Source organism: Artemia franciscana, chromosome 21, assembly GCF_032884065.1.
Source record: "Artemia franciscana chromosome 21, ASM3288406v1, whole genome shotgun sequence".
NCBI lineage: Eukaryota > Metazoa > Arthropoda > Branchiopoda > Anostraca > Artemiidae > Artemia > Artemia franciscana.
Window position 1 is genome coordinate 12,475,319 of NC_088883.1, and position 27,304 is coordinate 12,502,622.

Consider the following 27,304-nt stretch of genomic DNA (forward strand, 5'->3'; position numbering starts at 1 on the left):
TACAACCAACAATTACGAGCCCTACTCTTGGTTGGATGTGTATTATTCTATTGCAGTATTATACTGTATGCACGAGTTGATTAAATAAATTCACTGCAAATAAGGGCGAGCCATAAAATTGTTGTACAATATCTATATAACATATGAATGTGTATTTTGCGCAATGTTTTTCATAAAAAAATAAAATTCTACATAAATTGTCAAAACTTGTGTCACAGCTCTAGACATCCTGACTTCCTGGTGTCTAATTTTCATCAATAATTCTGTTTAAAGAAGAAACCTATTGAGAGTATTATTAATTGATGACCTAATAGTAAAAGAAGCTTTACTTACTTTATTTTACTTTTAACGAGAACTAGACGCTGCCCCGCCTCGCCCGACATCAATAATTTTACCAACAGAACTCTTTCACGAGGCACGGCCAGGTGTAACGGCTTTGACATGGTATAGCCAATCCATGTCCCAGAGCCGACCGAAAGGAGATGTCTCCAAGTGGTTCTAATTAATTTCTTATCATAGCCCCTAATCTTTCTTCTGGCCTCCAGGGCAAGGTTTCCAATTTTGAGCGACTGTGCTTTAATGGTGGACTTAAAGGTGGTCTTCACGGCTTTGACCATGGTCCAGCCGTAAGAACCGTTGTCTCTTTATAGTTTTTGTGACTGGGTGTGGTTGCTTACAGCGCTGACGGAGGCAATCGTGATCAAAGACATCTAAATTTCTATTATTTTGAGCTTTGACAGCCCACGTTTCACATCCATGTAGGAAAGTGCTTCTTGGCAATCACCTCGTAGCTATAACTTTCGTAGTGAAGCTTATGCTTTGAAACTTCCATAGTGTTTTGTTAGCTGATTAAAGCTGGCAGATGCTAGTCGAATACGCTTTTCAGTTTCATTGTCAAATCTCCCCTCCAAGTTGACAAAGGATCGAAAGGTAGATGAATTCTTCAACTTTCTCAATGATTTTGCCGTCCAGGAACATAGAAGGGGGACTTTGAGGATTGGCAGACATCACTTTGTTTCTTGTTGCATCAATTCTTAATCAGACCATTGCAGAGTAGCCTGCAACTTTGTTCAACACTATTTGGGCTTTCAGTGAATCATCCTATGCGAGGGCAATATCATCAGCAACCTGAGTAACAAAAAAAGAAGTAAAAAGTTTAGTAACAAACAACGACAAAGAAAAAAATTGAACGACAAAAAAAGTTTCCCTCTATTAAAAACAAGAATAGACATAATTTCAGCTTTAAAAAAACTCCCTAGAGGATTAAAAAACTTAGCTGTAGATTTGTATCAATCGCCGATGTCTTTTGTTGTAAAAAAGGACTTGGTCAAGTGCCATAGAACTCCATGTGATTGGCGTTTTATTTTTTCCTGATTCTAGTACTTACAGCTTACATAGCAGAAGAAACAATGTATATTCTAGTAAAAGCAAAATTTTATTATCAAACATTGAATTGTGTAATTTTTCCTTCTTTTTTCGTATTTACGCCTTTTTGTGTCACAATGATTGAAAATCATACACTGAGAACAACTTCACTTACTAACTGCTAGCTTTAAAATAGTAGAAAAGGGTCGGCGTGAAATCTGCATTGTCAATCCTCTCAAGATGAAAGCTCGTCTTGCAATACCCAGCAGGGTAAAGGAATCTGGTGGGTTTTATCATATAGATAACGTCAAAGATGAAAGGGATCGCAAAGTGCTATCGGAAAAATAATAATTACCCTTTACATGAATTCACCTTTGTTATCGTTCTAGTCAACATGAAAGTGCCATATAATCTTTTGTATGCTTGAAATTGATACTGGTCTTTTTGAATATAAAGATAGAGGCGAAATCGGCTTTATCCTTGTATAGAGCCTGAATTTATAGCCGGTGCCCGATTTGCTGTGAAGACCCTTTTTTTAAGAAAATAGAAAAATTTGGCTATTGTGTGTCTTGGTATACGGATATCTCATGGTTATCTTAAACCTTTCAATGCATTTTAGATAAAAGGAAACTGAAACTAGTGTCTAAAGTACATTTTCCAATTTTATTTTAAGCTAAGCATTTCCGAAATACGCTTCACTGGAGAGATGTCTCAAAGCCTTTAAGGCTTCAAGACAGGCTTTTACCAGAGGGGGAATTCTCCATCTTAGGTGAAAGTATACCTCGGTCTGTTTGGTTAAAATACCATAGTAATAATTTAGAGGACATTAATAATAAATTATATAATTAGTGTTATTCTTTCGTTTATAAGTTTATGTCTAAAGTTTGTACTTTTAGGGATGATAAATATATTACTATTAATATTAATTGTTCGGAAGTTGACTTTGGATAGGGTGCTGAAATTATATATCCAAAACATCTATGGCCTAGAGGCTACAAGAGAATATATACAGGATGTAGAGAATATGTTGTTGTTACATTCATGTCTACATATATGAAATAGGACTGGAGCATGGTTTGTATGTTCTGTCCACTCTGGTTACTGCTTACAGCAGGTTGCTGTCTAGCATAAAATTGCTTATTTAACTATGCTTTCTTCAATCTAAAACCGTAAAGAAACAGAGAGTTAATCTGTACAAAATCTTGCGATTAAAAAGTTTGTATTCTTTTTAAGGGTTTAATGTTTTCCGTAGGAGGACTAATCAGGTGAAATTTATCCATACGTTATTTTTACTGGCTTTGAATTTCACGTAGAACCAAGTAGATTGTTTTTAAAGTTGGGCTATTGGCTTCTCCTTCTGGCATACACCTAAGGAATAGTGCGACAGGCAACAAGCCATTGAAATTGAAATACGCTACTGTGAAATTTTGCATACTTTTTTATTTTTCAAATAAAAGTAGGCAAAAGAGAATTTTCCAGGCGGAACTGTCTGCAGAAAATTTTTCGTGGGAATTTTCAGAGAGGATAGCATTTTCCAGGAGAGGTGCCATTTTACACGAGAGGGACTTTGCAGGGGGGAAGTTTTGGTTGGGGATACCAACCAAGTATCTTGTCTAGATTGTTTTTAAAGTGGGGCTATTGGCTTCTCCCTAAGGAATAGTGCGACAGACAACAAGCTATTGAAATTGAAATACACTACAGTGAAATTGTAGGAAAGTGACGTGTCTTTTTTTCCAGCCGGGAATGAAATGTATGGTGGTTCCCAGCGTCCCTGACGAAGAATTGCCCAAGATGTTTCCACAAGGTGTGGAAATTATTGATGTTCCATCTAAAAAGAGCTACTTGCGTATGGTGGAAAATCCTTAACTAAATAAACTCTGCACTTGGTAAGCTTATGAATCAATTATTTATTTGGTATTTAGAAGGGAGAAAATACTAGAGCATTGAAGGAGCAAAAAAACTGACAAAGCATGGTTTTGAAATCTACAGATAATGTATTAGACAAATCACCAAAGATAAGAATTGGTAAAGATCAGAAAAAATGAAAAAAGTTCTTTTATGAACGATGCGATTAAATAGACAACTAGCGTAAAAGAAAAGTTTCATGTCGAGAGGAGAGAGCTCCAATTGGGGTTCCAATCGAGAATTAATTCGTGAACTATCGACTTTTTTGCTTCTAAGAATGAATATAAATGTAGCTGAGATTCATGATTTATCCCAATATGTTGTGCCAATTCGAACTTGGGGAAGAGGGGGAGTGTCAACCAAATAAAGTTAGCATAAAATCAAATTGGTGAAGTCAATTTGGGCAATCAATTTGATAAAGTGAATTCAAATTGATGAGGTTAAAATCAAATTGAAAATCAAATGATGAATTAATAAAAAAAAAATGGTAGCTACACACATGCACAAGCAAAAGAAAACTTTTTAAGAATATGAAACAAGTTTTTTTTCTTCTCTTGATTTTTTGTTCTGTGTATGATTTGAGAGAGAATTAATTTATTTAAAACCATTTTCTAAGGTTCTCTCAAAGAGCGGCAGCTCACTTTGTGTTAGATTATACTTTGATCCTCCTGATCTATATTGTCTTGCTGCTCCTCCCCTTGAGAAGAGCTTGAATGAATGAATGTATTTAAGTGATTAAACATTTACAAGTATTTCATTATAGTCTACGAACTAACACTACTGAAAAGAAAATTAGAAAAAAAAGTACTAAATGGTACAATCAAAGATAACAGTCAAATATAAACGTCAGGCCAGTCTTCTAGTGGAATATAAAAACATATTTAAACATTTTCTTATCTCTTTGTCAGAAACTTTTGAACTTGGACAAAATGGGAGATTAATCCCTAAAGGTTGGAGTTCTAGTTCCAAACCGAAATGTTGTAAAAAATAAACAAGGCAAGTAAACAGGAAGTGACTGCAAGTTTCGCTTTCAACTCAGACACATTCTCCACTTCTAACCTTTCCAGTTTTATCTAAGAAATAGTTTAATCTCCAGTATCCAGTTGTAATTTGCGTTAGCTTGTGTGTAATATTCTATTCTAGAAGCAGCTATTAAAGAATAATTTTGTTAACTAGCTCAGACGTTTCTTAGCTCAGACGTTAAAACGATTTTGGCGAATAGCTCAGACGATGAGGCCATGATTAGTGAACTTGAAAACATCGAGGTTTAAAATTGAAGTTAGGGTAGCCCTCTGTCTCTCAATTGTCAAAAACCCTTCAAATGGCACTTATTCATTGGCGGAAATAGTAGGTTAATTATACCAGCTTGTCAGTTTGGTCTCTAGGGCAATCTGAAACGTTTTTTTTTCTGGCAAAAAACTTGTAAAAATATCAGGTAGCTGAAAATATTCTATGGGACTGTTCGAAAACAGGAAAATACATCGAAAAATGGTTGCAATCATCTTATAGGTTATTGTCTTCTGCTCATGATAGTACCGATTTTGTTCTAAAAGCAATATCCTTCGTAGACTACACTTGTGAAAAAGAGCTGGACACTTTCTAAGATTTGTAAGCAATTAGAGGAAATAGAGCAAAATCCTAGCAAACATTTTGTAGCATCTTCAAGAAGCCACGGCCTGATTAAAAGCGGTATCTTCCGCCAATAAATACTTGAGTACTTTTTAAATACAAATTTTCAATTTTAACATGGGATTTTCGAGTTCCATCAGTTCACTTAATCATGGCCTTAAAATGATTTTGGCAATTAGCTCAGACGTTTCTTAGCTCAAACTTTGGTAATTAGCTCAGACGTTTAAACGATTTTGGCAATTAGATCAGACGTTAAAACGATTTTGGCAATTAGCTCAGACGTTTCTAATTATCAGATACGATCTTTAGGTGTGACAGTGACGTTATCCACTTCATACAGTTTATTTTTCGCTTCCTTCTCTTATGCTCTTCTGTCTATCTTCTTTTTCTTCAGCGGTGTTCTTTTACTTTTGTTCCAATCGTACTCAATTGATATTTCGTTTCCAGGTGTTTTCATTGTTTGGTGAATGGTTTGGATTCAAATACCCGTTTATATTCCTTTTTGTGAGCAAATGTGATACACTTTTTCTATTATATCAATAAGTCTGTAAATTATTGTTTTAATTTTTCAAGAAATTTTCGAATCTGTAGTTATGGACGCAGGATAATGTAGTAGTAGCATTAGTAGTAGCCTTATTTTTTACCCACAAGAAGCAAAACAAAATGTGGAGTACAAACCATGATAAAGGAATAGAAAACAGAAAACAAGAAAAATTTCGAAATTCACTACAAGCATATAAAAAAAATTAATTAACCAACTTCAGGAAGAAAAAAAAATGCAAAAGAGTACCATTTTCAGAAATAAAGTTTTCTTAAGTGAAGCTTCATTAAAGCCATTTATTTTAGACGGTATATCAATATGGTGAAACCTGTCAACGGGGTTGGAGGATAGAAGCTTCGGAAAATAACCAGGAGTGAAATATCTTCCAATGGATATCAGTCTTGACAAAAGTGATTTGTATTCGTAGAGCGAGACCTAGAATTAGTAACCGCACCTTTAACAGTAATTCTGATTGGTTGCTAAAAAACTTAAATTCTTGCAATTTCCTGTTTGACAAGTAGTATTACGTATAAAATCCATAAGGCAAGTTATCATATGACTGTAACTAGTTCAATAGATTGACTTCCATGAAATTAATCGGAATCGGGGGGCGTCTTTCGGTTTGGTGCATTAGAGCATGATCATAAGACTTACCTCATTTTCAAAGTTCGTAAAATATTTGTCAAAAAGGACGTAAAAAAATTTGTCATGAGGAATCTCATGAAAATAGGACGTGTGCCTGGTTATTGTAATTTATTCAAGGAAAATTAACGGTTTTACCCCCTCCCCCCCAAGGAAAGCCAAAACGGTGTCTGTTGGGAACAGAGGGTACTGCCGTGGTGGATTTTAAAACAGTACGTTGCCTAAAATCAAAGAGTGTATCTCATGCTGTTTCTGAAAATGATTTTGGTCCACATAATATGTTTGATCTATTGGATTAAGAATCAACTTTTCAAAATTGTAAATGTATGTATATGTCATTGGAAGACAAAAATGTGTTAATACCTTTTGTTTTTCTTATTTGAATTTTTGAAAGAACTGCTAGATCAAAAATATAGCCTATATATATATATAAATATATTCTTTCAGAAATAGTGTTTTTTCAGAAATACACTACCTTTTGTTTTACAAAAAAAAAAATATTTATGAAATGAATTTTTTGACAATGAATTCTCAGTCTCCGTTAAAAATGATTGCTGTATGAATTAGTATCCAGTCTTGAGCTGCCGTGGGTGCATCTTCAGGTTGTATTTCAAATTATAAAGGTATATGTACGTCATTGGAAGACAAAAATGTGTTAATACCTTTTGCGCAAAGACTACTTGACGTAATTTCTTCAGTACGCATATCAACAAAGGCTTTTGATCCAGCAATTCAACGTAGGTATGCTCATGTTTTTCTTATTTGAATTTTTGAAAGAACTGTTAGATCAAAACTATATATATATATATATATATATATATATATATATATATATATATATATATATATATATATATATATATATATTTTTCAGAAATAGTGTTCTTTCAGAAATACACTACCTTTCGTTTTACAAAAAAAAAATATTTATGAAATGAATTTTTTGACAATGAATTCTCAGTCTCCGTTAAAAATGATTGCTGTATGAATTAGTTCTCTCCGTTTTGCTGTACCAAAAGTCGTATATCCATTTTTGTCCTCTATTAAAATTTATAGTTAGTTGCTTCACGCCATTGTACTACCGCAACTAACCTGGCACCATTGATTTTTTTCTTTGACATTGACGAAGTATTATTTTTTGTCCCAACATATGCTTATGGCCAAATACCTACCACTAGACATGAAAGGTAAGATATTGTTGCAGATAAACCTAATTAATGTCATTTATTCCCTGTCCGATGTTGCATTTATCTTCTTTTTTTTACGCTCATTCATCAATAGAATGCACTGAAGATAGCTCTTTCTTTTTAATTGTATGTCCTGTATTAGTTGATGAAATAGTAATCATAAGGACAGCGGCGTTGTTTGGTCAGGAGGGGGGGCAAAGGGGCAGTTGCCGTCCAATAATCTGGAGAGAAAAAAAGAATATATAGCCTATACCCATTAAATCTCCAAATGGAGACCCCTCTTGCCCCCTCCTCCCAAAAAAAAATCCTGGAACTGCCCCTGTATAAGGATTTATACCTTAGGAAGCTTATGCACAAATTGTGGACAGTATGTTTCGTGTTGTCTTAATTCATGTATAAGACGACTAGTAGAGACTCCGCCCTCCTATCATTTTAGCCGTCTTAATTGGTGCAAAGGGTCACGAGGATGTTACACCTCAGGAGGCGATTGTGGAGGCATCGAGTCAACCTAGCATTGTAGCAGTAGACACATAAAATGATTAGGAGAGGTAATGCCTTTTTTCTCCTTCATTGGTTTCTTTGTTAGTAGGCGTAAATGATTAGAAGAAATTACGTCTTTCTATCCTTCTGGAGTAATAGCCATTACGAGTCTTTAACGGGCATTGTCTCAGCTCTAAGATAAATAAGAAATATAAGATGTTTTTTAATGTAAGGATTTTAGTACTTCTCTTCCTTAATGTTACCCAAAAATCAAGTATTTTTATAAATGAAACAGTCTTTGGACAATTCAGACAAGCCATTACATCAATTAAGGCAGCGAATTAGTAGATATAAGACGATTTGAAAAACCCTACTCTGCTTTCGAACCAATCAAGTAACGGTATTGTTTTACCGCCAAAATGAATAAGAGAGACGGAAACATGTTCTATCTTAGCGTTATTAACGCTATTAACTTTGTTCACGTTCATGCCCAAAATTAAGAATTCTTATTACTCGTTATTCGCCGATTGAGACAAGCCACTACACGAATTTAGACGGGGCTTTAGAGTCTCCTAATCAGAAGACATAACCGGATAAGAAAAGACTACACTATCTCTCTTTCTGAACCTGTAAATGCCAAGATGATTTAAGAAAAATAGAAGAGTATTTCGCTTTAGTATTATTGGTGTTATGTGCCTTATTCACGTAATTGCCAAAAAATTAAGAATCTGTTATTTGCCTGTGCCGCCTTAAAGGCGGTCGACATGTGTCGCATAAGTCTGTCTTTTTTGATGGCTAGTGAACGTGTTCCCGATAGAGTGGTCGGCCTGGAATAAAGATTAGTATTGGAATTTAAGTTGCTCATCAGCTTTATCGCATTGGTGAGTGAAGCGGAAAGTGGTGAAATTCTGTATTATATTTTGGTTCTTGACTTACTTGAATTAATTCTCCTTCTGAGTGTGCGTTAGCGTCGAGAGAGCAGACACTGTTCCTCTCCAGTAGACCCAGTCTTGAGCTGCCGTGGGTGCATCTTCAGGTTTTATGCTTGCCTTACTTTGAAAATGATGTAGGCTGTCAGACAATGTTACTCTTAGGCGACCGCGTGATCGTTTCTATCCAGCGACCACAGGGTTAAAATCGTATACGGTGCGACAAAGGGTTTCTTCTGGCATTCGGAAAATGTGCAATACCATCTCAATGTACGTTGCGCAGCTTGCAGGGAGAACGGAACCTACATCGTACGGGACAGGATTAATATTTTGGTTCGACTAACCGAAAAAAATATTAAAACCATCACCCAAATTTTATGGAAATACCCATATTAGAATGTTTGTTACAATCCCAAATGTGACCGCCTCTTACAAAGAAACTGCTAGAAAAAATTTGTGACAAACCAACTTTTAAGTGCCCGGGACTCCAAGATTCCTGTTCTTGTAAATGATTAGTACAGGAACGTTGCATTGCTGATAATGCTATTGATCTTGAGACAAAAAGGCTGTTATCAGGAGTTTTGACCAAATTAGGGATCGCAAAGAGTCTCTTAAGAATAAACATTAACTATATAGCGTAAACCTAGTGCTAAATTTCGAGGAGTAATGGGTCGCGTTTGGCTGCTATATCTAGTTTTACTTTAGCTATTGTATTGATCAAAACGTCTAGCATGTGTGAATTTGGTAAAAATTTTGGTAAGGAAATATTCACGTTTAATTTTTCAGGTTTTGTCGATTGGCCCGACCCAAAATGAATATCTCAAATTTAGTCATATGGTTGTCACTATAATCAAGGCCATATCCGGTGGAGAACCAGTTTTGCCCCCCCCCCATATTATATGCAAAATGCATATAAACAAATTTTTGACGTGTTTTTTAAAGTTTTTTTGTACTCCCCCGAAAAAAATACCACCCCCGAACCCCCCCCCCCCCCACCTCGAAAAAAATCCCTGATACGCCCTTTACTGCAATGAATCGCAAGTTTATACATCTTCCAAAAAAGAGGTCTTTACACACCACCCTTTTCATAATCTGCACCCCACCTGCCCCAATTGTTCCAGGTAGGTTAGAAAAGAATTCTCTTTTCAAGACTTCAGTTTGTTTGAACTGCATTAGCAAATTCATAGTTTTGTCTCTTGAAAAATAAAAAAAGCTCGTGATACGTCCATTGATTTTTTTGTAGCAATATTCTATTGATATTAACTTTTCAGGGAAAAGGCTTCTGTCATTAGACGCAAAATTGAATATCTCAGTGAAAAATGATAGAAATGAAATAGGTTGCTTCTATTTTTAAACTTTAATTTAGTTGGGAGCGACGTTAAATGTAAATATTTTGGTTTTACTCTATCTTCTCATTTTTTAGATTAAAATCAAAACATTTCCAGCTTCTTCATGAATATTCCCGTCAATTTCAAGTCCGAAACGCCCTACGCTATGAAAACGAACTGTTATAACTCAAAAGCTGTCACTTTGCTAAAACTAATTTTTACAGGGAGTGAAAAAACAAAACACCTTTCTTCTTGTTTACCTATTTATAATATATATTTCTTTTTTTTAGGTCTTTTTGCATTTATGCATTATTCTGTATCAAAATCTGTTTATAAGTGTTTCTTTTCCCAAGGGAAGGAGACAGCGTATCTAAAATAACTCTAAGCATATTTCTTTACAATTTCATATACGAGGTTCTTCATGAATATTCCCATGAGAGTTCCCTTTTCTACATGAATATTCCTGTTAGTTTTAACTCCGAACCGTCCAACGCTATGAAAATAGGCCGTGATAATTCAAAAGCTGTCACTTTACTAAATTAATTTATACAGGAGGGCGAAAAAGAAAATCTAATTTCCGGTTGTTTACCTGCTAGTAATATATTTTTATTTGTTTAGAAAGTAGGTCTTTCTTGCGTTGTTTTTTACTATTTTGTATCAAAATCTGTTTAAAAGTTTTTCTAAAGCAACGGAAGGAGACAACATATTTCACAAAAAATTTTAAACGAATTTCTTTAGAACTGCATACATATATCTATATATATATAAAAATAATATATATATATATATATATATATATATATATATATATATATATATATATATATATATATATATATATATATATAAATTACAAACAGGTTTTCAATTTATATCACTGTCCAATCTTTTAAATATTAAATTATAATTAAAAATCATTTGATCAATAGTTTTTGAAAATTTATAAGTTAAAACTGGACTATCGTTATAATTCAAATTAAATATATATATATATATATATATATATATATATATATATATATATATATATATATATATATATATATATACAAATATTTTTGCAAATTCCAGTTTGCTCTTTGCAAAATTTAATCTTCTAACCACCCGTGTCTTTGCGCCTCATTTTTATTTTTGACTCGCTCAGATTCGCGGTGTCGCTTGTCTTCTAACCGCGTGTTTCTTTGCTCTTCATTTTCATTCTTGACTCGCTCAGGTTTTCGTTTTTGCATATCTTCTATCCGCTCCTGTCTTTGTTCTTCATTTTCATTTTTGACACGGTCTAATGATTGTTTTTGCATATCTACTAACCGCCTGTGTCTTTCCTCTTCATTTTTATTTTTCACTCATTCAGATCCTCGTTTTCGCATATCTTCTAACCGCCTTTGTCTTTGCTTTTCATTTTCGATAAGTTTTGATGTTCGCTGTTGCATATCTTCTAACTGCATTTGTCTTTTTTCTTCCTTTTGGATTTTGATTGCTTCCGACAATTTAGCAATGCCCTTTGCTTTAGCGGCCCGTATTGGTCGTCCTGAGATTTAGTGTTGAGACACACACACACACACACATATATATATATATATATATATATATATATATATATATATATATATATATATATATATATATAATGAAAAGAGGAATTACCAATGCAACAGAATTCGCATTAAGTCTTCTGATTTGTTGCATCCGAAAAGTAAAACATCTTTTGAAAATTCAGCCTGCGTAAGATATCGCAACATTGAAATCATATTAAATTCAAGGTCATCAAAGAAAGTTTAATTAAAATAATTGCACATTTGAAGTTCATTTACCGGAAAAATTCTGATATTGTGGCCTCAAACTAAGTGATTAAAACTTTTGAATAGCAAAATAATAAAAACGTGAAAATAAGGAGAAATTTTTGACTGTTTGACTTTCTTTTAAGTAAGCGTAGCAAATCAACAATTCACTTTAGTCTTGAAGTGGTTTAGAATGAAGTGGATTCCTTTATTTATTCTAACTATTTTTCGTGGATATGACTGTGACCAGCATGTAAGAAATGACTAATTTTCTCGTATGTTTGTATATATATATATATATATATATATATATATATAATATATATATATATATATATAATATATATATATATATATATATATATATATATATATATATATATATATATATATATATATATATATATATATATATGTATATATATTCTGACAATATTTTGCATGATTCCACCCCTTCAGCTGAGTCTATTATTGGTTCGAATTCAAACATAATTATCAAACATTTCGTGGTAACGGAGCGACCCGGCTCAATTTTAAACGAAACCCTAAAAAACGGAATTTTTATACCAATAGATATATCAAAAGAATTGGATTTTTATGCTGATTTTAAATATATAAGTTTCATCGAATTACTCGTTCAAAAGTTACGAGCCTGAGAAAATGTGCCATGTTTTGGAAAATAGGGTGAAACACCCCCTAAAAGTCATACAATCCTAACGGAAATCACACAATCGCATTCAACATATCAGAGAACCCTACTGTAGAAGTTTCAAGCTCTTATCTACAAAAATGTGGGACTTAGTATTTTTTGCCAGAAGACCGATTACGGGTGCGTGTTTATTTGTTTATTTGTTGTTGTTTTTTCCCAGGGTGATCGTATCGACCAAGTGGTCGTAGAATGTCGCGAGAGGGCTCATTCTGACGGAAATTAAAAGTTCTAGTGCCCTTTTTAAGAGACCGAAAAATTGGAGGGCACCTAGGCCCCCTCCCACGCTCATTTTTTTCCCAAAGTCAACGGATCAAAATTTTGAGATAGCCATTTTGTTCAACATAGTCGAAAAACATAATAACTGTATCGTTAGGGCTGACTTACTCCACACATTCCCCAGGGGAGGGGCTGCAAGTTACAAACTTTGACCAGCGTTTACATAGAGTAATGATTATTTGGAAGTTTACAGATCTTTTCAGGATGATTTTTGGTTGAGGGGGTTTTTCAGAGGGGGCTACATGGGAGGATATTCTCTTGGAGGAATTTGTCATGGGAGAAGAGAAATTCCGTGAAGGGGGCGCGGGATTTTCCAGCATTATTTAAAAAAAGGAAAATAAATATGAAAAAGTTTTTTTCAACTGAAAGTAAGGACCAGCATTAAAGCTTAAAACAAACAGAGATTATTATGCACATGGGGGGTCCATCTCTTCCTAAATAGCTCGCTCTTTACGCTAAAGTATTTTTAGTAATTCCAACTATTTATTCTGCAGCCTTTGTGATTCAGGGGTTAATCTTAAAGAATTGGGACAAAATTGAAGCTTTAGTGTAAAGAGTTAGGTATTAACGAGAGGGAAAACCCCCTCATATACATAATAAAAATATACGAATATAGAAGTTTGTTACGCAGGTTAATTTGTAAGTTATGCATATTTTTTACTAATAAAAACGTTCGTTAAAAATTAAAAACTCTAGTTGCCTTTTTAAGTAACCGAAAAATTGGAGGGCAGCTAGGCCTCCTCTCCCACTATTTTTCTCAAAATCGTCTGATCAAAACTAAGAGAAAGCCATTTAGCAAAAAAAAAAATAATGCGCAAATTTTGTTTTAATTATTCATTTGCGGAGAGCCAAAATAAAAACATGCATTAATTCAAAAACATTCAGAAATTAATTTAAAAGAAAAACAAGATTTTTTAAATGAAAGTAAGGAGCGACATTAAAACTTAAAACGAACAGAAATTAATCCGTCTATGAAAGGGGCTGTTCCTCCCTCAACGTCCTGCTCTTTACGCTAAAGTTATTTACTGTTTAATAAGGTAGAATTGAGAGAAAGAGTAAAACTTTAGCGTAAAGAGCAAGACGTTGAGGGGGGGAACAGCCCCTTTCATACACGGAGTAATTTCTGTTCGTTTTAAGTTTTAATGTCGCTCCTTACTTTCAGTTTAAAAAAAACTTATTTTTTTATTTAATTGTAGGCAGGAACGCACACAGAGTTTTTTCGGTGGGAGGTCGATCACCGATAGAAAAACTAATTTATTTGGTAAAGGGAATAAAAAATGCACAGAAATTTGGAAAACAGGAATTTCTGGGGGGACTGGCCCCAAGACCTACCCCATGTGTACGTCCCTCTCTGTAGGTCACGGGAGATAAGTTCGAGTTACACACCTTAGTTTTTACTGCATGTTCCATGGAGGTTTTTTGTTTTTTATCAATAATTTATGTGTTGGGATTGGGATGTGTGTTTTGTTACAAACACTAATGGTATCATTTTATTGATTTAAAGCTAGTCTAATTTGGAGTTTTAATTCCCTTTCTAGTCTGCTTGAAGACAGAGGCCTTTCTATTACCGCTAAAAACGTCAATATTTTCCCTTGATGTTAATGATTGAGTTGAATTAATGAACATCTGGATCAATAGTGTGGCCTCGTGGCATCTATTGTCTTGCTATTAAAATTTGCGATTTATCATCAGTTTGCGTTTCTGATTTCGAATACTATGAACTTTTACTTTGTTTTTCAAGTTGTTTAGTAAAACCTTGCCTGCCTTTATATTCAAAATTAAATAAAAAAAACAAGTTTTTTAACTGCAAGTAAGGGGCGACATTAAAACTTAAAACCAACAGAAATTATTCCGTTATATGAAAAGGGGTTGTCCCCTCCTCAACGCCCCGCTCTTTACGCTAAAGTTTGACTCCTTCTCATAGCTCTACTTTTTAAAACAATAAAAAAAACTTTAGCGTAAAGAGCGAGGCGTTGAGAAGTGGACAACCCCTTTCATATACGGAATAATTTCTGTTCGTTTGGAGTTTTAATGTCGCTAAGATTCGGTTCGTTAAGTTTCTTTGACTTTTAGGGGGTGTTTCCCCCTATTTTCTAAAATAAGGCAAGTTTTCTCAGGCTACCACGAACTGTTTAATTAAAGAGTAGCTGTGAATAGCTAAGATTAAAATTGGTAACTTTTAAAGTAAATCTGAGGTTATTCTCTCTACTCATTACCTTTTCCTTTTTTTAAGAAAAAACACCGTGCAAAAGTAACAGTTTCACCCCCTCCCTCGAGAATTATCCGGTTGATTTCAGAGGGTGTAAGAAATGAATTGAAAATAGGCACGTTTTATATCGTCATACCTTTAGGTTCAGTTAAAATACCTGACGTATTTAACTAAACCTAAATTTTACTTGAGAAAACCGAATGTAGCAAAAAAAATATTCTGTTTTTCACAAAACAAATTGTTTTTTTTTAGTATATTTTAAGCATTAAATCTCTATACATGTTTCATTTTTAAATATTTTTTTTTCATTAGTAGACTACTTGTTGAAATTACGGCTCAAATTATACAATATGAATTAAAACTGGTAAAAACTCCTGTAGCCTCTTACTCATCGCAACTAATAAAAGAGAAGCCAGTTTAAGATAATCTAGGTAATCTTGTTTTGAAAATACCCGGCAAACGTAACAGTTTCACCCCCTCGCCCGAGAATTATCAGGTTGATTTCAGAGGGTGAATTGAAAATAGAAATGAATTAAAAATTAAATGAAAAATGAATGAAAAATTAAAAGAAATGAAAAATGAAAAGAAATGAATTGAAAATAAGCAAGTTTATAATCTTCATGACTTTGAAATGCAAAATTAAGTGAAAAATTATGATTATTATTGTTAGGATGTACTGTCACCAGACTTTTAAAGAGATATTGATCTTATGATCATGTTTACAATAGTATTTATAAATACTGGCATTCCGAAGATACTTTCCCTCAAAATTGTGAACTGCTTACAGAGCAAACAAGGATCACAACGTGGTAAACCTAGAAAGTCCAGATGGTTGTAATAAAAGAAAGACAGACCTGGATTGGAAAATCGAAATGAGAGCACATATCAAGATATTTCAGCGCTTGATGAGGGAGGGGATAGGTAAGACTTATTTCTTCTAATAGAAACAGTGAATCCAGATCATGTGGCTTTATTTTGGTTATTGCCTTAGCTCTTGGTCGACAGTTAATAACTTGTTCGTATGATAACCAATCGGTCATGTTGATCTTTTTATACAGCTTTAACCAAAAAAAAGGATTCTTATTTTAATTTAGATAATTATAGAAGCCTAAATTTGAACATTACTCTTCTGGACCTGAACCATTTCAATACTGAACTATCTGTATACGATTCTAGAAGTAAAGTTGAAGGAACAAAATCAGAATTCATTATCTTTTTTGCTGAGAATCCAATATTTATTATCATCACATCCTTTTTAACATAGTTCCAAAACCTAAAAAGTCTGGGAGAGTGGCCTGTTTTAAGGTCTGGGAAAAAGCCTGTTTTAAGGTTTACCCAACAACGCCACTAGCCGATAGGTTTAGTCCCTCTCTTCTCTTTTTTGATGGGTGGGGGAGTAATAGGTTTTTATCAAATTGCTCTTTATTTTTAACAACTTTTATTTCATTTCATCAATGGTATAACATAAAACTCGTTTCTTTCCCACCTTATAACCTGGAGAAGAATTACCTTTTGTATCTTTTAGCCATAAGAATTATTTGCACAACTAATTAAAGAGTGCTAATCACCTAGTAAAGCATGCTTTGAGCAGTATTGGATAGGGTTTGACGCTTAAATAGTATTGGATGCTCAGTCCCATGATTTTGTCAAAAAACGGCTGAGTTTGACCAATTATTTCTGGAAGCAGCTTTTCTTCAAGAAAACGTTTCCTCATCCATGTTGCCCAATAGAACTCGGTATGCTGGCTCCAGAAAAGAGCAGTTATTGTGGAATGCATCATCCAGTTCACTCACTACTATGAATCTAAGAACATCACAGATTTAATTAACATAGGATAATTTAGAGTCCCTTAATTAGTCAATTTCAAAGTTTTGAATTTCCTTTGAAATTGTTTCTCCAATTAACCATTTTTCTCGGCAGATCGGTTCATCATCTTATTTCAGTGATTAAACAAAAAAAAAAAATAGTTTTCTTTAACTTCAAGTAAGGAGATATTAAAACTTAAAACGAACAAAAATTATTCCGTATATTAAAGGGGTTGTCCCCTCCTCAACGCCTCACTCTTTACGCTAAAGTTTGACTCTTTCTCACAACTCTACTTTTTAAAACAATAGAAAACTTTAGCGTAAAGAGCGAGGCGTTGAGGAGGGGAAAACCCCTTTCATATATGGAATCATTTCTGTTCGCTTTAAGCTTTAATATCGCTCCTTACTTTCAGTTAAAAAAATTGTTTTTCTATTTAATTTCAAAACGTTTTTGAATTGATGCATGTTTTGATTTTGGCTCACCGCACATGAATAATTAAAACGAAATTTCTATATTAATTTTTTTTTGATTAAATTCTTTCTCATAGTTTTGATCGGACGATATTAATAAAAAGGGGGAATGGGGGAAGAGGCCTAGTTGCCCTCCAATTTTTGGTTACTTAAAAAGGCAACTAGAACTTTTATTTGTTTTTACGAACGTTTTTATTAGTAACAAATGTACGTAACTTACGAATTAATATACGTAACGAACTTCTATATTTTTATATTCTTATTACGTATATAGGGGGTTTTGTCCCCTCATAAATACCTCGTTCTTTACACTAAAGCTTGAATTTTGTCCCAACTCTTTAAAAATTACACCTGAATCATAAAGGCCGTTGAATAAACAGTTGAGATTACTAAAAATATTTTAGCGTAAAGAGCGAGGTACTGTAGAGGAGACGAACCGTTTATATCCGTAATAATTTCTGTTTGTTTTATGTTTTAATGCTGCTCCTTATTTCCAGCTGAAAGAACTTTCTTTTATCTATTTTCTCATTGTTTTTTTAAATAATGCTAGAAAATCCTGCACACCCTTCATGGAAATTCTCTTCCCTCATAATAAATTCCTCGATGGAAAGATGCTCCCACGTAACCTCCCACCCCCCTCTCATCGCAAAAAAACTCTCTGAAAACTTCTGTACACTTCCCAATAAAAATTACTATATGTAAACAATGGTAAAAGTTTGTAACTTGTAGACCCTCCACCGGGGATTGTGGGGGATTAAGTCGTCCTGAAAGACATAATTATTTGGTTTTTCGACTATGCTGAACAAAATACCCATCTCAAAATTTTGATCCGATGACTTTGGGAAAAAATGAGCGTGGGTGGGGGCCTAGGTGCCCTCTAATTCTTTCATAACTTAAAAAGAGCACTAGAACTTTTAATTTCAGTTGGAATGAGCCCTCTTGCAACATTCTAGGACCACTGGGTTGATACGATCACCCCTGAAAAAAAAACACGCATCCATGATCTGTCTTCTGACAATAAATACAAAATTCCACATTTTTGTAGATCGGAGCTTGAAACTTCTACAATATGGTTCTCTGATACGCTGAGTTAGAGGGTGTTATTTTTGTTAAGATTCTATGACTTTTAGGGGGTATTTCCTCCTATTTTCTAAAATAAGGCAAATTTTCTCAGGCTTGTAACTTTTGATGGCTAAGACTAAGCTTGATGAAACTTATATATTTAAAATCAGCATAAAAATGCAATTCCTTTGACGTAACTATTGGTATCAAAATTCCATGTTTTAGAGATTTGGTTACTATTGAGCCAGGTCGTTCCTTACTACAGTTCGTTACCGCGAACTCTTTGATACCTTTTCCATTTTGATTCAGAAGGAAGCAGCTTCATACAAAGCAATAGAATTTTTTTTTTCGTTTGGAGAAGGCACTGTTCCCTTTCCTAGGCTCGTGTCTAAGCAATACCTAATCGTATGCTTACGAATTTGACATTACTGCAATACTTCCTGCTTGATACTCTTGTGGTTAAATATCATCATCTTAGTACCAGAAAGATATCAAGACTGGTGAGCATGAAAGGTCATGCTCATGCTCTGATGAGCAAGATTTTGTTTCGAGTGAGGTATCTGTTCGGGTAGGGGAACATCCACAAAGAAAACCATTATTTATATTGTATATAAAGCACGAAAATAAATTAAGATTTCTGGCCACTTTGCAGCACTTTATTTATCCTCGGTTGGTCCATAAACTTAAAATATTTATTTTCTACAGTTACTTTGTTCTTTGCACTTCAAATCAACTGATAAAACTATTATTACGGATATTGCACAAGCTGGTTTTGGTGACATCAATTGGACGGGAGCAGGGGGCACTTGCACTCTAGATTTTCCAACCCCCACGCCAGATTTTAAAAACCAATTTTTTTGGGGTATTTCACTGAAAATGCCTTTTATTTGGTATTTTCATTTATATAATTGAAAACGAAACATTTGCCCTCCCCAATAGTTTAAAAAATACATTTTGCCCCCTAAATTTTTGTGAATTAGTACCACTGGCTTGTTTCACAGCCAGTTTTCAGCGACAAGTAGTTGCTACCGAATGGTAAAGTTTTCATGAAACCCTCTATTCTTTCTGACCGACCACAAAACTATAGCTACTGAACGGTGTCAAGGTAGCCGTAGATATTCTGTCAGTATTATCATCCATTTTCATTAATACTATCATTTTATATTTATATTTTTGTTTTTAGATAATTTATAAATTGATTTGTTAAAATGGCTGCACTTAACCACTCAGATTGGGATTTTAGAAGATTGAGGTTTTAGTAGCTGTTGAGTCAGTATTTTCATCGTCTCATCAGTATTTCAATCTTATTCTTCTCATTTATTGAGTTAAGACCGCAGTGCTAAGCGCCGACATTAAACTGACTCAATTTCTTTTTGAGTCCCTGCAAATATTGCGGAAGGACATCAGTAGTATAGTAAATAGGGTTTCTGGACCACCTAATTCATCCATTCAGTTTACATCATTTTCAGTTCATTTCACATCATTTTAACATCAAATATTGCACATTTTGAGCATTTTCCATCCCTAAATTCAAAATGAAAACAGGTCCTTGGAAATCAAATTTGGCCTCATTTTTATACTTTTTGACAATGTGAACACGGGTTCCAGGCACTGTCTAGATCACTCCATTAATTCACCCCCTTTTCAATTGAAATTGCACCATTTTAAATGAAAATATCCAACATTTCCACAATTTCCACAATTTTGAGCTTTAAGATCAAAACAAGTCCTGTGAAATAAGAATTTTAGAAGTTTTTTTTAAAAAGTACTTAAATTATATTCCATTATTCCTATACCACTGATAAAATGTAATAATTTAATATTTAATGGATAGTTCGAAACCAATATCTAAACAAATTATATTACCTTTATTTTTTTCTTTCAATAACCTTTAAAATCATACCTTTATCTAATTTTTAAATTTCTTTTCAAGATCGGCTGCTTTACAATCAAAACGCTTTGGTGCAAATTGGTCAACCGTTTCACCTTTAAAATCAATAATAATAACGATTTTCTTTCCATATTTTGTTGTATCACATTTCATTCCTTTAATCGTGTGTTCCATTCCAATGTCTAAATCTTCTTTCCTGATGGTTCGATTATATTTATTTTTCACATTTATTTCGCTTAAAAGCTTCTTCATTTATTAGCAAATAATTTTATTAAACAAATTTCTTAATCGAAAATGACTTATGTGTTAATTAAAATTTACTATCAATGACCTCCATGATTGCTTTTCTCTCTGAAAATACAACGCAATAAATGTTATATGGATTAGCAGGTACTTGATCTAATAAAAAGACCCAGTTCCCGCAAAATCATATATCCTGATAGTAATCATTATTACAGAAATCATAGACTGCCATTTATATAGGATCTATTGAATTTTAACAAAGAAAATGATTATTCAAACTCAGCGGGTTTTTTTTTGGCAAAATCATGGGACTGAGCATTCAATACTATTTAAGCGTCAAACCCTATCCAATACTATTAAAGGCTTACTGGGTGATTAGCACTCTTTAATTAGTTGTACAAATAATTCTTACGGTTAAAAGACACAAAAGGTAATTCTTTTCCAGGCTGTAAGGTGGGAAACAAACGAGTTTTATATTATATCATTGATGAAATAAAATAAAAGTTGGTAAAAATAACGAGCAATTTGATAAAACCTGTTACTCCCTCACCCATCAAAAAAAGAAAGGAACTATACCTATTGGCTAGTGACGTTATTGAGTAAACCCTAAAACAAGCTGTCTAGACTTTTTAGGTTTTGGAACTATGTCAAAAAGGATGTGATGATAATAAATATTGGATTTTCAGCAAAAAAGATAATGTATTCTGATTTTTTTGCTTCAACTTTACCTCTAGAATTGTATACAGATAGTTAAGTATTGAAATGGTTCAGGTCCAGAAGCGTAGTGTTCAAATTTAGACTTCTATAACTATCTAAATTAAAATAAGGATCCTTTTTCTTCGGTTCAAACTGTATAAAAAAAGTCAACATTTGTATGACCGATTGGCTATCATACGAACAAGTTAATAACTGTCTACCAAGAGCTAAGGCAATAACCAAAATAAAGCCACAAGATCTGGATTCACTGTTTCTCTTAGAAGAGCTAAATTTTACATATCCCCCCCCTCATCAAGTGCTGAAATATATTGGTATGTGGTCTCACTTCGGTTTTCCAATCCAGGTCTGTCTTTCTTTTATTGCGAACTTCTGGCCTCCTAGGTTTACTACTTTTTGATCTTTGTTTGCTCTGTAAGCAGTTTATAATTTTGGGGGGAAGCATCTATTGAATGCCAGTATATATAAATACTATTGTAAACATGATCATAAGATCAATATCTCTCTAAAAGTCTGATGACAGTATATCATAACAATAATAATCATAATTTTCCCCTTAACTTTGCTATTCAAAGGTATGAAGATTATAGACGTACCTATTTTCAATTCATTTCTTTTCATTTTTCATTTATTTTTCATTTTCTTTTTCTTTTCATTTTTATTCATTTTTCGTTCATTTTTCATTTCATTTTTCATTCATTTCTATTTTCATTTAACCCTCTGAAATCAACCTGTTGATTCTTGGGGGGAGGGTGAAACTGTTACGTTTGCTCGGTGTTTTTAAAACAAGATTACCTAGACTATCTTAAACTGGCTTCTCTTTTATTAGTTGCGATGAGTAAGAGGCTACAGGAGTTTTTGGCAGTTTTAATTCATATTGTATAATTTGCGCTGCATTTTCAACAAGTATTAATGAAAAAGATTATTTAATTATGAAATATGTGTAGAAATTTAAAGCTTAAAATATGCTAAAAAACAATTTGTTTTATGAAAAAATAGGATATTTTTTGCTATAATCGGTTTTCTAGAATAGAATTTAGGTTTAGTTAAGATACGTCAGGTATTTTAACTAAACCTAAAGGTATGAAGATTGTAAACGTGCCTATTTTCAATCCTTTTCTTATACCCTCTGAAATCAACCTGGTAATTTTGGGGGGAGGGGGTGAAACTGTTACGTTTGCTTGGTGTTTTTAAAACAAGATTACCTAGACTATCTTAAACTGGCTTCTCTTTTATTTGCTGCGATGAGTAAGAGGTTACAGGAGTGTTTGGCAGTTTTAATTCATATTGCATCATTTGAGCCGTGTTTTCAACAAGTATTAATGAAAAAGATTATTTAATTATGAGATATTTGTAGAATTTTAATGCTCAAAATATGCTAAAAAAAATTGTTCTATGAAAATAGGATATTTTTTTGCTACCATCGGTTTTCTCAAATAAAATTTAGGGTTAGTTAAAATCTGTCAGGTATTTTAACTAAACCTAACGGCATGAAGATTGTAAACGTGCCTATTTTCGATCCATTTCTTACACCCTCTGAAATCGATCTGGTAATTTTTGGGGGAGGGGGTGAAACTGTTGCGTTTGCTTGGTGTTTTTAAAACAAGATTACCTAGATTATCTTAAACTGGCTTCTATTTTATTAGTTACGATGAGTAAGAGGCTACAGGAGTGTTTGGCAGTTTTAAATCATATTGTATAATTTGAGCCGTATTTTCAACAAGTATTAATGATAAAGACTATTTGATTATGAGATATGTGTAGAAATTTAATGCTTAAAATATGTTAAGAAAAACAATTTATTTTATGAAAAATAGAATATTTAAATAGGAGTAATGAATAGGAGTAAGAGGCTACAGGAGTGTTTGGCAGTTTTAATTCATATTGTTTAATTTGAGCCGTATTTCCACCAAGTATTAATGGAAAAGATTACTTAATTATGAGATATGTGTTGAAATTTAATGCTTAAAAAGCACTGAACTTGGCCATTGCACAAATTAGCATGAATGCACAAACATTTTGTTTCAGCTGTGCTAGGGCGTCAGTACTTTGAAAATGTAAAACAGTTGAAATAATCCAGTTTAATAATGAGTCATCAATATAGTTCTGTATTGACTTGGATAAACAATCTCTTAAGGTTGAAAATAATTCTTGCATTTGTTTTATATAATTTCTGTAAAAAAAATTTCTGCTAACGGAATGGGATTATGAAAAAAACAACAGTAAATACAAAATACCCTCTAGCGAAGAAAGGTGCTAGTTTGCGTGAAATTTAACATTTTTAGGCTTTTTGAAACCATTTTTTTTTTTTAATCTGCTTTTTTTCTAGAATGCTGAAATGCAGGGCAGCTCTTTAGAAGGAAGAGGAGACATAGTATCATCTTCTTCTTTAAAGCGTATGGTCAGACAAGTCCTAATTGATGCTTTAGATAGTAGCGATACAGGAGAGTCCAGAACAGGAATGAATAAAACTAGACCAGTTCTTGATTTTACAGGTAAGGGTTTAGTAGTAGTAGTAGTTTATTAACCAAAAGAAATAACACAGACAAAATCAATCGGTAGCACACCAAAAGCGTTGCTCACGAGGGTGTGTCACTAACAAAAAAGAACAAAAAATAGAAGAGAAAAAAAAACAGAAAAAAACAAAAAAACAATGAATTAATCTAAAATGAGCAGAAAGGTGAAACCGTGTACCGAGAAAAAAAAATTACATAAATAATTCATACACAATCAAACAACATAATATCATGATTCCGAAGCAAAAAAGAAAAGAAAAAAAAACAAAAAAAAACAACAATTATTTCCAGTATTAAATCAATCAGTCTCAATCTAATTCAAAGGTATACCTACCAAGAAACCCCACACGCAGTACGGCTTTAAATTGATTAATGGGCTATTCTTTGATACTTGGAACAAGCTTATTCCATAGCTTAGCCCCTCTATTAATATGGAGCATGTATAGCATTAAGCCACCTGAGTATGTTTTCGGTATCATTGCAAATTACAATTTTGCTTGTTCTGTGCCTCCAATAATCACTTAAAGGTTTACAGAGCACTAACATCTTCAAAAATTCCAAACTGCCTCTTTCGCACTATTTATAGTTTATTGTTCGCCTTTTGCTTGCGGTAATTACATGAGAAAACCTTGTCGTGCCTTTGGAACTCAACGGCATTACAGACAGTCTGAAGTAGAGCACCAGGACCTTAATTTTCTATAAGGTAGGTGGGCCAACTTCCTCCTCTAGACCCAAGTTACCCCCCAACTGAAATATAATTTCTACAGAAAAATATTGTCAAAACTAAGATAAGCATGCATAATTATTCAGAGAAACTGGTCAGTTTCTTCAGCATATCTTTGCCTTTATGGTATTATATGGCTTATTTTTCATTTTTCACAGTTATTTTCAATTGATTTGGGAAAACTGGCTCCAACATTGCCCAACTCCCCCCCCCAGCTGGAATTTGACGAAATTCCGCCATTGTAGAGCACACATATTGCCCTTCTTAAAAAGTACGTTTCCTTTTCCATGCTACCCGTTTCAACCATTGAGGATTAGAATAAGTAGAATTAGCCAGTCAAAAGATTGCCATAAACACTTAGTTCACACAGACTGTGAATTTAATTACTACCTTCGATTAAAGAACAAATGACAAGGTGTACGTATAGCTTGAAGTTGCGTTCCCGAAATGGATTAAACATTTGCCTCTTTTCTAAACAATCAAAAATTATACTGTATTAATATATTGACGATAAATGATAATTGTTTGTAGAGTGTAGAGATTCTTGAAGGTGTCTCTCATACAGAGTTTCAGCCTTTGCAGCTGCAGCTGCTACCACTAGCGTTAGCATTGACAACTCATTGCAGTACTAAGTCACTTGGAGCCGCCAAAGCTACAAAAAATCCTCCCCCTATCCACCTATATTCAGAGCTACTCTCTGTACACACACCTCTGACAGTGGTGTCATTTCAATAAACATGGGGGGATAGGGAGAGCATATATTTTTCAAAATCTTGGATTCTTTCGAATTTTCCGATAGAAATGCCAAAAATGGGGTATCTTTCAGAGAAAGAACCAAAAAAGTATTTTTCTAAGTCTAGGGATGAAAATGGATCCGGAGGGCTCCCCCCCCCTACACTTTTGGCTCCACTGGCCTGTGACGCTCCTGTATACTTAATTCAGTTCTTGTGATCTCTACCCCGTCTGTCGGTTTTCAACTGTGAAAAAACCTGTGTAGACCATCTACTTTTTTCACCTTTACTGCATTCATCGTCCATGTTAGTAAAGCAGCCTAGTTCAGTGAAACTGTCGACTTGGCCAATTTTTATGTTGCCAAAACTCACCTCACCCTGAGTCCTCAAAACTTCCAAAAATTAATTCATTTAAACCAGGAAATTCAAATAATTTCTGTTATCTAAATCAAAGCGAACTTCCCTCTATAACACCATATTCTCCCATGTCCTTTGCTGTATTTCTTCGGACAAAGAACGTCATAATAATCCATTTAAATTGGAAAAAAAATTGTCTGAGTTTCTTATTCCTCACAGTACCAACAACTAAACTCGCTTTCTCTTATTCCCAAGCCACATCATGGTCATATCTGTCGATAAAAATAAAAGAACTGCTAAATGTAAGTTTCCATCTTTTCTAGTTTTAAAAATTATGCCTTAAATCGGGACTTTGATTTTTCAGTCAAGATTTTATGCTTGAAAGTTCAACATTGTTCAACTCGAGAAATTCTGAATGACGAAGGTAATCGGCGCTGTAGTCGTGCATAATTTTGATTTTATCAACAAGTTTGACTATAATGTGGTCTGGGCATTAGTTTCACTTACGCTTCTGGATAGCGTAAGTGGCTTTGATGTGCTTATCTAGTATACCATTAAAAGACAGTGCCGTCGTTGAAGCTTTTCAATCTGCTGGACCAAATTTCCATTCATAACTTTTAAACTGAAGCCTAAAAGGAATTGATAATTCAAACACAACTTAACAATCTAAACTTAAAAACTAAGTCAATTTGTCCTTTCCCTTTCTTTAAACAGCGCTATTTTATTCTTAGAACTTTATTTATTTCAATTCTTAGTCTATTTAATTTTATCATGCTAAACAATTTACTTCCTACTGACATCAAGCTAATACCTCTATAATTACTACAGTACGGTTTCTTTCTTGTAAAATGGTTTAATTAATGTTCTCTGGAAATCTGTCGTTTCTTTTGATCAGGAATCATATCCATATGTCCAACTTCATAACCACCATATCTCAAAAACTTATGTACTATAGTATCAGTACCTATATCTTTTTGCATTTTTCAGTCATTTAAAGAGTACCTCTGTCTACTCCTTACTGAACAAATCTTTCTTCACTTTTAAATCATTCAAATATTCGGACTATTTTCCAAGTAAATTTCCACAACCATAATTGCAGCTTAACACACACACAGAATTTTAAGCCCATCACTTCTTAACATTATCTTAATCAATAATTGAAATCATTTCTGTCTTGAATTAGGACTTGTTAAAGCTGACATATTCCTTTAAAGTTCTATATATGTTAAAATGGTATCTTGCTATTATCGTGTGCTGAGAATGGTTTTGCTGAATCTGTTTTTCCGAAATTCCGAGGAAAACGAATTCGAAAATTTTGACATTTATATCTCCGAATGGGCTGTAGCTAGAGAGATGACGTTCTACAGCAATCTCAATTAGACCAATAGAAAGAGATTTTTTTATACAATATAGCGTTTATAACTCAGTTTCGACAAAAACTGTTATTTTCGGCAAAACTCCTCTCAGCATACGTTATGTCGTCTGATTTCATCTTTTTTAGCAGTTTCATTCAAAGCCTCTCTTTTCCCGTTTCCTTAATTCATATTATCAGGGTTTATCCACTTTTCTTGATTTGCTCTTAATCTTGTTAAACATATCACTCAGGAGCTTTTTAATCAAAAAATTCTCTCTTCTACCAGATTCAGGAGTTGCTAATATTCCTAGCTGCCTTTCTAAATTTTCTTCCAAAACGCCCTCTGCTGCTTTACGAATTGTTTTCTTAAAGTTATGCCATTTTTCTCCTATATCACCAAGATTCTAAGCTCTCCAATTACATATCCTGCTGCTGTTAGAACATTTCTCTTAAATTCT

The 27,304-nt window shown here is 33.6% G+C and overlaps 2 protein-coding genes across 2 annotated transcripts in view; both read left to right on the top strand.

Moving 5' to 3' along the window:
- Positions 1-5,451, top strand: part of LOC136041037 (peroxiredoxin-6-like) — a 31,046-nt gene extending 25,595 nt beyond the window's left edge. Inside the window, exons 5-6 of the mRNA XM_065725567.1 lie at positions 3,103-3,251; positions 5,347-5,451. Of these exons, the coding sequence (XP_065581639.1) occupies positions 3,103-3,231 (129 nt within the window). The 3' untranslated portion in view covers positions 3,232-3,251; positions 5,347-5,451. The remainder of the gene's footprint in view (positions 1-3,102; positions 3,252-5,346) is intronic.
- Positions 5,452-11,900: 6,449 nt separating this feature from the next.
- Positions 11,901-27,304, top strand: part of LOC136041087 (techylectin-5A-like) — a 28,318-nt gene continuing 12,914 nt past the window's right edge. The window contains exons 1-2 of the mRNA XM_065725641.1: positions 11,901-12,037; positions 23,494-23,659. Of these exons, the coding sequence (XP_065581713.1) occupies positions 11,978-12,037; positions 23,494-23,659 (226 nt within the window). The 5' untranslated portion in view covers positions 11,901-11,977. The remainder of the gene's footprint in view (positions 12,038-23,493; positions 23,660-27,304) is intronic.